This window comes from Vigna radiata, chromosome 11 (genome assembly GCF_000741045.1).
Source record: "Vigna radiata var. radiata cultivar VC1973A chromosome 11, Vradiata_ver6, whole genome shotgun sequence".
Classification (NCBI taxonomy): domain Eukaryota; kingdom Viridiplantae; phylum Streptophyta; class Magnoliopsida; order Fabales; family Fabaceae; genus Vigna; species Vigna radiata.
Window position 1 is genome coordinate 3,406,189 of NC_028361.1, and position 11,159 is coordinate 3,417,347.

General features: G+C 33.3%; 2 protein-coding genes across 2 annotated transcripts; one reads left to right on the forward strand and one right to left on the reverse strand.

Annotated features, from left to right (window-relative positions):
- Positions 1–4,827: 4,827 nt before the first annotated feature.
- On the forward strand, positions 4,828–7,326 carry LOC106777479 (beta-amyrin 11-oxidase). Its single transcript, XM_014665056.2, has 8 exons — positions 4,828–5,066; positions 5,146–5,629; positions 5,909–6,169; positions 6,241–6,330; positions 6,470–6,548; positions 6,659–6,765; positions 6,886–7,007; positions 7,109–7,326. Exons 1-8 carry the CDS (start codon positions 4,828–4,830, stop codon positions 7,200–7,202), a joined length of 1,476 nt encoding a protein of 491 aa, XP_014520542.1. The 3' UTR covers positions 7,203–7,326.
- Positions 7,327–8,326: 1,000 nt separating this feature from the next.
- LOC106776968 (glycine cleavage system H protein, mitochondrial) lies at positions 8,327–9,629 on the reverse strand. Its single transcript, XM_014664453.2, has 4 exons — positions 9,400–9,629; positions 9,234–9,322; positions 8,816–8,986; positions 8,327–8,563 (listed from the first exon to the last, which is right to left on the reverse strand). The coding sequence occupies exons 1-4, from the start codon at positions 9,506–9,508 to the stop codon at positions 8,435–8,437; spliced, it is 498 nt and encodes a 165-aa protein (XP_014519939.1). The 5' UTR covers positions 9,509–9,629; the 3' UTR covers positions 8,327–8,434.
- Positions 9,630–11,159: the final 1,530 nt, after the last annotated feature.

Genomic DNA, 11,159 nt, shown 5'->3' on the forward strand with positions numbered 1-11,159 from the left:
CAATAAGCCCATGGAACATGGGCTTGTGTAAGAGCCCTTCAACATTGTGTATTTGTGCTGAACAAACATAATGACAGTGTGGAAAATGGTGATAGCATTAAATGTGTTGGAAAAAAATAAAGATGAATGAAATGAATAAAAATGGTGCTCGTCTTCAATATCACACATAGCATTCTAAAATAGAAAGATCCAGAATGTTATTATATCTCAATCCATTCACAGCTAAACTTTATATAGACCTCTTATTCTCTTGCATTTTTTATTTTAAATTCCATGATTTAATAAATATTTATAGTTTATGGACTCATCCCAAGAAAAAAACATGTTTTATAATTTAAAGTCAAACAGAAATAATTTCACGAAATTATTTTCAATGAGTTCATATTAAACATGAGAATTTAAAATTCTAAAAAAATTATACATGTTGTAAAAACTTAAAAATTCTAATGTACAATTTTTATTTTTATTTTTATTTTTAATTTAGAGTAATCCAATCAAGACTTCCTCTTTTGTTTTGTACTTTATATACCTAATACCTAATTTTAGGAATATAAAGCGCAACTTTCATTAAAAAAAAAAAAAGAAAAAAAAAGAAACATTATCTTATTAAATCTTAACGACGGGAAATTAGCGAAGAGTATTAAAAGGATCGAGGTGGAGAAGACGAAGAAAGGGCGAAGACGATCTCATCCTGAAGAGCTGAAAATAAGGTAGTTTTGTCCATTTTTCGATCCCTAATTTCTATGGTGCGTTTTCGTGTTTTCGTTATTACGGAATGTTCTGTGCCGGTCTTTTCTTTCACGTGAATATAGGCTCGTCTTGTTATTAGCAACTCTTTTCGAGATGTTGATAGCCAACTGTAACAATCCAATTGCAAGAAAATTAAATTTGTTGCAAGATTATGTGATAGTGGATTTGTTCTTTATTGATATTGATCCCGTGGAATCGAACCAGTTCCACACTTTTAGTTTCTAGAGATAAAAACGCCACCAACAATAGTAATTGTAATAATAAATCATGGTTGATTGAATAATCCTTTTGGTGTTTCGGGTTTATGAATTCTTTGGTAGTTGACAGGCAGAATAAAAAATGGGTATTTTCTGTCTTGGTTGAGTGAGTATTAAGTGAATCCTTCTTCAAGAAATCAGATCCGTGTTGGCTTAGAAGATCAAATATAGACATAAAATCGAGAATACGAAATGAAGTTAGAATGCACACTTAGTGTTGTGTGAGCATCGACCCAGTGTTTGGTTGTGTTAGACAATCTCTTTGGCAACCCTTCTGATTGAATTAGCAAGTACCGTTCCTTTGAATTTATAGATAATTAGCGCAATGGAAGAGGACTTTGAATGCCGACTGCAAATGTTGAGAGGAATCTGACTTATTGCTTCTTGTCATCTCATTCGGCCTCCTAGATGTTGTCTCCCCTAGTTAGGCCAGAGTTTCTTAGTTGTAGGATATTCAAGGTACCCCTCCAAGTCAAGAACCACATAAAAAGTAGGCTCCAAGAGCCCATCCTTGCCTTATGCTAGAACTCTGTGTGTGTCATTATTCTATCTTCAAGACCCGTCTACCAAACTTTAGGTAAGCCATGGCTCCCGGTGTTGAACATACTATCCGATTATCTGTATTCTCAAACCACTCAAAGTACACCATGAAATGGAAACTAGGCAATCAGAGAAAATTGAATAATTAAGTAGCACTGGAACCTATCTTCACCTTCTTGATAACTCAGTTTTATGAATGTCTCTAAACTATTCAAATTAGACAGCATCGTCATTTGTCGCTATTCTTAGCCTTAACCTATCCTCATTTGTCGTTATTCTTAGCCTTAACCTACCCTCATTTATTGCTATTTCACGGGATTATTTACTTTGTCATTGGCGTGACTGTCACTAAATTCTCTTTATTGGTAGTTCTATATCTGCCGCATGTACCTTGGTTACGTTCGTAGCTGTTCAATGTGTTTGGGGTTTATCATACTAGGGGAATGGCTCTGAAAGTAGTTACTGAGCGTTGCATTCATTTTAAATATGCTGCTGTCATATTTTTTCTTGTGGCTCTTATGGAAATATTTCAAGGAAAAGGGTGATATGGAAGTGGTCATATGTCATTCAAAATTACTAGCATTTTTTTCATTTGTGTGTTGTATTAATTTCATTGGATGCCATGTTTTGGTTATTATGATACTCATGTAATGGTTTGCTAATTTAATAATTTTCCTTTACTCAATGAACTCATTTTTAATAGTTAATAACCATATGATTGGTGTATGAGAATGAGATCAAGATATAATAGAAACCTGGGATTCTCCAGTAACGCACACTAACACACTAAACACATGCAATGATTTCAATCTCCTCATTAGTATCACTGACAAAAGAAAAAGAAAAGTGGTAATAATGATGGTAATTGATTAGGCAAACTGAAACAAGCGGTATTATGTTGGGAATATCTGATTTTTTGGATCCTTAAAACAAATTTGGACTTGTAGGAAATATCAGAAAGTTATATGGATAGCAAATCACCGAGCAAGAAGGCATCTGAGGAGCTGTCACGTGAGTTACTCATTGCGATCTCTGATGCTTTACCTGATAAATTTCTGGATTCAGATATTGTGCCTGAAAGCGAGGACGCAGATGGCTTTGCAAGACCAAATGTTGATTGGGATGACAAGTTTAGGTCCGAATTGATTTCAATCTCCTATGTTGAGTCTCCCGATGTCAAAATCTGATAAAACTTCAGAGGAGTATAGACTGTAATATATTATACACTTGTTTTTATTATGTTTTGAATTTCTGCTGTATCGAATGTTCTGAATTGGTTATGACTATACTATGTGGACCATCTTCAACCACTAGTCTTTACCCGTCACACATGCTTGGTTCTGTATTCTGTTCTGTTTATGTTCATGGAAAATTCAATATGGAGAAGTGACGCTAAAATCTTGGGTTCTGTTCATTGTACGGTTGGGGGCTGTGGATGACAATTTTGAGTATGCGTTAAGAACTTCTTTTTTGCTGACTAAGTAAATGGTAAAATGGAGACACGTCTCTATTTGTAAATTTGAAAACAAAATTTGCCAAGATAAATTGAGATCGAATTGACTTTTTATTTCATTTGAGACCTTTTCGTAATTTTGGAAACAATAAAAAACTTCAATTTTTTTTGGTTCTTCACTTAATGTGCATGAGTACATTTATTTTCTTCAGTGAAAAATATAAGCAAATTCAGCTTATAGTGCGTTTAGACAAGGAACTTAAGAGGGTAATTTATCTTTTAAAAAATTAAAATATATTATAATTAAACATATAGTTTAGATACGGACTTTTTAAAAAATTGAAATTTAAAATTTAATGAAAGTAATTGAATTATTTACAATTAGAAATTTCAAATTAAAAAAAAAAAGCAAGTATTTAAAATTTGTCATATTTTCATATTTATTACCATTACTATTGTAAGAGTGATTTTTTATTTAAGGTTTTATTTACTAATGATTAAATTTTATTTTTGATAATTCACTAGTGATTATAAAAGAAACTGATTTACAAAATTTTGTAGTTATATTGCAAATATCTCGATAATTACACCGATCTTCAACAATATTAGTCAACTGTGTAACATTTGTGCAAATTAAACTGAGAAATTGAATTCAGAGCACATCTTCTTAGTTCAATTTTATAAAATATAAGCAATATATGAGTACTTTGAACGAGTAGTTTTAATTTGGTATCTTCGTTGAATGAACCAATCAACTAAGGTAACCCAAAGCATTGAACTGACACCGTCCCGCGAACTCCTGCAAGAGTTTATCAGGAGAAAAGTTATAAAAAAATATACTTTTAATATACCTCACTTTCAACAGCATTAGTCAATTCTGTAATATTATTTAACCAGCTGTTCCCGAATCGTATGCAAATTAAACACATATATTAAGTTAGAAATGTCATAGATTCACACTCTTCAAAATTTATACTATTATTTTTACTAACTTTTGTTTAATAACTTAATTTATGTTTTAATTCAATATTTATTATTTATAGAATGTGTATCGTGAAAATAGTTTTTTCCATTATTAAGTTAATAACACAACTCCTCCATTTCCATTTAACTTCTCAAGGAATCACGGATACGTATACGAGTAGAAAATGAAAATTTTGTTCCAAGACAAAGAAATTCATACTTTGGTATCGAAATTTTCAAGGAAGAAACTTGAGAAAATAAATAAAGTTGGAAATGTATAACCATGTTATACGCGTGGAGGATTGAACTAAACTTGTTCTGCACTTCAAATTGAGTAATATCGGAGGAGTTTAGTGAATAATATATACAATGTCATATCAACCAACCTGTTGCCACCTTGCAGACACAAGGGCGTTATTCAATCAAACATAAACAAAGCCATTGTAAGAAACATAGAATTTGTCAAACTTCATAGGTTTACGAACTGCAATATTTCTTCCCTGATTTTGATATGTTCCTACATTTTGAACTCAAACACAATAATACCCTTTAACTCTATATTCTATAAGGTGACACCTAATTCACCATTTCAAATAGGCAAGTCGTTTCGTATAACACAATTAATGCTAATTAACCAATTAAGTAAATAATTAATTCTAGAGTTGGGTTCCAAAGATCTTTGCTTAAATTTTCACTCAAATAACTAGCCGTCATTAGTCAAATATCAATCCCATCACACCATGAACATATATATCATCAATACCTTTTAATAATATAATTGACAATAGATATATAAAATGAGAGTTGATTTCTCTCAATCTTTATAAATACCCATCAACCATTTTGGACTATGCATGTTTCTGCATGATGTTTCTGCATTCTTTGTGGTTCATCCTATTTGCAGCTTTGTTGGGTGGATATGCTTTTGTCTTTGGATTTCTTTGGAGAGTGAATGAATGGTACTATGTTTCAAGGGTGAGAAGAAACATGCAACACCCTCTTCCACCTGGTCATCTGGGTTGGCCTTTCTTGGGGAACATGCTCACCTTCTTCAAAGCTTTCAAATCTGATCCTGATTCTTTTATCTATGATCTTGTTTTCAGGTATATATATCGTTTCTCTTCACTCCACACTTCACATGAAAAATAATGGCTGATCAAAAAACTATGTGTATATATATAGATATGGCAGGACTGGTATGTACAGAACATTCTTATTTGGAAGCCCTAGCATCATCGTGTGCACCCCAGAAACATGTCGTAGGGTTCTCACAGATGATGAACAACTGAAGCTTGGATACCCTGCTTCCACCACCTCCCTCTTTGGAAAGAGATCGTTCCATGGCATCTCAAATGAGGAACACAAGCGTCTTCGTCGTTTAACCACCTCTCCCATAACTGGCCACGAGGCATTGTCCATGTACGTAGGTCTCATAGAAGATGCTTCTGTCAAAGTGCTGGAAGAGTTGTCTAGCATGAGCACTCCTTCTGAGTTCCTCACAGAGTTGAGAAAGTTCGCTTTTAAGATCATCACCACCATTTTCATGGGCTCTGATTTTCACCATGTGGATCTTGGCTTGGTCGAAAACTTGTACAGAGATTTCAGTCGTGGAATTAAGTCACTGCCTATCAACCTCCCAGGCTTTGCTTTCTATAAAGCAGTCAAGGTTAATATTTATTTTAAGCCTAGACCACAACCTTAATTAATTAATCAAAATCAGGAACAACGTTAGTTAATTAAGTAAATTAACTAGTTTCTTGTGAAACTGGAGTGGGTAGAGATTGGTAACTTTCAATGCCACACCATGTGCCAACTGGCGTGGAGAAGGAAAACAAATCCAACATGTTGTATAACGTAATTCTATGATGTTGAATTTCGCAGTTAATAGAAAAAATCGCGATTTTGTGATGGTGTCGGTTTTAATATTTAATATATGTGTATTCAGGCACGAAAGAAGTTGACGAAGTTGCTGCAAGGTGTGGTGGAGCTAAAGAGAAGGAGCAACAGTAGAAAAAGAAAGACGAAAAGGGATATGATGGATTCATTGATGGAAGTGAAAGATGAAGAGGGTAAGCAGCTGGAGGATGAAGACATTATAGACTTACTTCTGGTGTTCTTGTTAGCTGGCCATGAAAGTTCTGCTCATGGAATATTGTGGACTATCATCTACCTCACACAACACTCACATTTCTTCCAAAGGGCTAAGGTTTTCGTACTTCATTTTTCTATATTAATTGTTTATCAGAGGTTTTACTAACAGAACTTTGCACCTTCCAGAAAGAACAAGAAGAGATCATGCAAGCAAGACCCTCCACTCAGAAAGGACTGAACATAAAGGAAATTAAGCAAATGGAATATCTTTCAAAGGTATATATATATAGATTTATATTTATATATAATAAGTTCTTGATGGCATGTAATCTATGTTTAAGAGGGTCTGAATCATTAAGATGAGAAATGAAGCTGTTTAAAAAAGCTATGTTTGAGAAAACTATATTCTGAATAGGTTATCCAAGAGATGCTGCGCAAAACATCTATCTCGTTTGCGAATTTTAGACAGGCAAAGGTTGACCTCAGCATCAATGGTTAGTTCAGTTTAGTTATTCAGTGCCATATTTTTCAGTATTTCTTACAACATATGAAAATTTTCGTTCATTGCAATACCTTAGCATTCACGAAAAATGAAAAATTGCAGGTTTTACTATACCAAAAGGATGGAAAGTTCTGGTTTGGAACCGAGGGGTGCATATGGACCCTGAAACTTACAACAATCCAAAGGAATTCGATCCTTCCAGATGGGAAGTATGTATGATATATAGTAATTAAATTTGCAAGAAAAAAAAAATGTTCTTTCACTCATTTTTGAACATGTGAGTTTGATTTTGAGGAACAAAAGATGATATAAAATTATGTTTTCTGCAGAATCACACAGCAAGAGCAGGTTCTTTTATTCCATTTGGATTAGGAAGCAGATTTTGTCCTGGGAGCGACCTTGCCAAACTAGAGATCACTATTTTCCTCCATCATTTTCTTCTTAACTACAGGTTTCATCTACTTTTCACATATTTTTGAATTGCTTTATGTTATATTTGTGAAGAAAGCATTTGAATCTGATTGGTCTTAAACAATGGAATGGTGCATGCAGGATGGAGAGAGTTAACCCAGATTGTCCAATCACATATCTACCATTGCAAAGGCCCTTAGATAACTGCTCTGCAAGAATTGTAAAACTCACATAAATCATGGGATACATATACTTCAAAATGATCGTGAAAAGTTATAGAAAAACAAAAAAAACTGTAGAGAGTGATTTGATCAAATTACATAAGTTGCAAATAGTTTTGCAAAGCTTGTATACGTGAAAAGAATGTAATATTTGTGATATTTTTAGAAAATAAATGAGTATAACTTATGTATTTTATATATATTGTAGAAAGTTATGTAATTCTCGCATTGGGTAGAAGAAAAATAGGGAGAGAAAAAGAAGAAAAAAGGCTTTTTCGTTTTTGCTTTGCAAAATAAAAGGAATTGTTTTTATCGCTTTCAAAAAAGGAACATCATAAGGACGTGTCAAATCAAATATAGTGAGTTGAAAGAAAAAAACACCCAATAAAAGACAAAGAAAAAAATCGATTATCTTTATACTAATTCATCTCTGTCATATATATGATAAGATTTAAATTGTGTTACATTATCAAAGATTTCACAGAAACAAAATTATTTTATTATTATAGCTTCTTTTAGAATTTCTCATTTAAGAATCAACGTCACGAATTCAATATTACTAAATTGAGCTAAATAAATGCAGTCGATCCATTTGGATATGGAGTAGGAGAGTTTGTTGGAACTTTTTTTTTTTTTTTCACAAATCAATTTTACATTTTATCAGTTTAATAAAGTTAGTTTTATAAAGTTTTGGTAAACTTAAAATCAACTTTTTCTAATATGATATTAGAATTTTAGTAAATTTATTCGAGTTAAGGTGTAACCTCTAAGGTCACATCATACCCACAAAGGTCAAACATAAAAATATTATTTGGCTACAAGAAAACATAAACATACAGCCACAGCTTATATGAATTATGGAAAGAGTCAAATTTTCTCTTTTTTTCTTCAAACAGAATGTGTTCTTTCAAGTCATGCATTTATGTTAAAAAAGAAAAGTTTATTATTATGACAATATCATTATTCTCTTTTTTTCTTAAAAAAAATACAAAAAGTTACCCTTATAATTATTTTACCTTCATACTTTCGATCAAATAAAGGTAAAAGTGTATGATAAAACTACTTCTAAAAAACAGTTTTATTAAAGAAATGATAACGTGGAGACACTGAAAAGTGTCGGTGACAGAAGAGAATAGCATTGGAAGGAAAAATGGAAAGAAACAGTTCTATTGCATATTAAAAAAACTGTTCAGAAAGATAATAAGATGATAAACACATGAATGAAAGTGAGGAGCAAATCCAAAGTTCAATGACTAGCATCTTCTTCCTCACAAAATTTTGTGTATTCCTTTGGACCCAACAACGACTCTAACTCAGAAGGATCACTTGGCTTTACTTTTATCATCCATCCATCTTCGTATGGGCTTGAGTTTACCTTAATTATCAAGTCCCAAAAATACAAATATAAGTATAAGCCAAGACTATAGAGATAATATTTATAAGCATAAAAGTTCTTTTAATGTTTATAATAATCCTACTTAAATAAAACAACTTGTAATAAGATAATATATTTATAAGTATTATCTAATGGTGGGACTTAAACCATACTAATTAACATAATTATTGATTAACTCCTGAGATAAAGTAGAAGAAAGAAACAGTGTTATTAAAGGTTAGAATTTATCACCAGGCCAGGCTTTTCTGTGAGCTTTTTGTTAACCTCAACAACCTCCCCTGATATTGGAGAGTTTATATCACTCGATGCTTTCACACTTTCAACAGCTCCAAACCCAGAACTCTTCGACACTGTAACACCTGCTTCTGGCAGCTCCACAAACACAACCTCTCCAAGATGGCCCTGCAATTATGGCAAAGCTAACTCTTCAAATAACGTCATCTTAGATACTACTATCAATTTCAATATCTTAACTAGAAGTTTCGTTGATATAATACACGTAGAACTTGCACAAACAACTGCACAAGTTTTCTGCTAAATTGTAAGGAACAAAGTTTTGTAACCAGAAAACACATAAGCAAACAAGAATTTGTCGGTTGTAGTATCCTACTGAAATTGATGTTTGCGTAAGAAATAAGAGAAAAGAAACCTGGGCATGGTCAGTGATACCAATGGTGGCGACTGGGCCTTCGTGCTTGACCCACTCGTGTGATTCTGCGTACTTAAGTCCATCCAAGACTGTGAAAGAAGGAAAAAGAGTGTAAAGATGATATTTTGATAGAGATATGAATGCAGAAAAAGAAGTGTAATAATACCAGTAGATAAGCATCTGGAGAAAGAAAATGGAGGAAGAAGATGGGGTCTGGAAGCAGAAGAGAGTTTGAGTGCATTGGCAGTGGAAGAAGCCCACATCCTGAGTGCCATTAGAGACAGAGATTGAGGTTGTGGTGTTGTCTCTGTTTCTGCTTATGTTGTAGGGATATAATAGTAACAATATGACTGAAACAGTGCATGCAACTCTTCATATATTATCTTCGATGAATGGTGGGCAGCGAAAGCCTCATCCTCTTTATGTTCTGCCTTTTGCTATATTATCCATCAACCATTCTCCTTCCACTCCTCATATTAAATCAAACTAACCCCTAAATAATGTTATTTTTAGGGTTTTTTATGTTACTTTTTATTTTATTCAAATAATTTTATTATGTAATAAGACTAGCATGTGAAGTATAGGGAATTTTTGCGACGGTGCCAAAATCATAATATCTTTAAGAAAATATATTTATTTTACTATATTGAGGTATATGTGCCATTATCGGATTAAAAAGCCTAACTGAATCCTTCTGTATTTGCAACCACTGAAAAATTGAATCACTAAAAGTATTGTAGATAAAAGTAAAGTGAGCCTCACATTCTTAGAGGGCTCATTCGGCCCAAAAAAGCTTGGGTCATTTCTTTATGCACCCCCATACGTTGTTTATTACTTCCTGTACTTTGTCATATTTCTTCCAGCACCTTATCTTTGGGAATTTATTTTCTGGAACACTATAGACAACTCTGGAATTTTTTTTTCCAGAAAGCGATCACCCTCTCCTATTACAGAAAAATCCAGAACCTAGGGTGTAAGAAGAAATTTGATGGGGTGTATGAAGCAACAGCCCATACTTTTCATGTGCAGCCCAATGAAGTTGGTTAAACGATTAATCTTCGTCATGGCCTCATCATTATCCTGATCTATGTGTTGGGTGATGAATGAATTCAATGAACGAATAAGGTTATATATATGTTTTGGTTCTGATATTTGTGTCCAATTCTCAAATGGGTCTTTATGTTTTTTTTTTGTCCCAATTGAATCCAAATATTTGTTAATTTGAGACAATAAAGCCCTCTCCGTTAACTTTCCACTAACACCGTCTAACTGTGCAGACGTGGATCAGACATTAATAGGTCATTTTAAGTGATTCAATTATGTGAAATTTTTATTTAAAAAAAATAGTGTTTAATGATTCTGTTCTGTTCCAAAAACGGTCCTCTGGGATTTGATGATTAAATGTAACAACGTTTGGATGCAGTGGAACCCTTGTGGAGGGGTAATGGATGAGATTTCAGCATCAGCAACCCCTTTTCCTCACAGGAAAGGAAACTTATTCCTGATTCAATACTTTGTGTTTTGGAATGAAGATGGTGCTGAGACCTATGATCGTAACATGAAATTTTCGAAGTTGCTTTATGAGCCTTTTGTTCTGTAAACTTCAAACCACTTCCTTCACTCCGTTTTCTTCGTTTCCCAATCTCATATAATTTCTCTCCCTTTCGTCTTTCTCTCACTGGCCATCTTGCAAATCGCAATTCTCATGAATATTCTCTTTGTGGGTTGAGCTAAGGAAAACCACACCCCACATTGCAGTTCAAGGTCTCACATTTCTCTCTCTTAGCTCATGTACACCTCTTTTATGCACTTTTGTTGTTTGCTTTTTTATCTTTCGTTGTGCATTGACCTAAGCAAATTTCGAATACAAAGAGAACCCATGGCCGCCAATCTGTAAGGAAGAAGAATCCCAACCAAATTTCGAAT

Bases quoted from the DNA above. Each gene is read 5' to 3' on its own strand.
- LOC106777479 (XM_014665056.2), top strand. From the start codon at position 4,828: ATGATGTTTCTGCATTCTTTGTGGTTCATCCTATTTGCAGCTTTGTTG. The intron at 5,630-5,908 runs GTTAATATTTAT...ATGTGTATTCAG, and splicing joins CTTTCTATAAAGCAGTCAAG to GCACGAAAGAAGTTGACGAA. The intron at 6,331-6,469 runs GTATATATATAT...TATTCTGAATAG, and splicing joins AAATGGAATATCTTTCAAAG to GTTATCCAAGAGATGCTGCG.
- LOC106776968 (XM_014664453.2), bottom strand. From the start codon at position 9,508: ATGGCACTCAGGATGTGGGCTTCTTCCACTGCCAATGCACTCAAACTC. The intron at 9,323-9,399 runs GTATTATTACAC...CTTCTTTCACAG, and splicing joins CTCCAGATGCTTATCTACTG to TCTTGGATGGACTTAAGTAC. The intron at 8,564-8,815 runs GTGATAAATTCT...TTGATAATTAAG, and splicing joins TCACAGAAAAGCCTGGCCTG to GTAAACTCAAGCCCATACGA.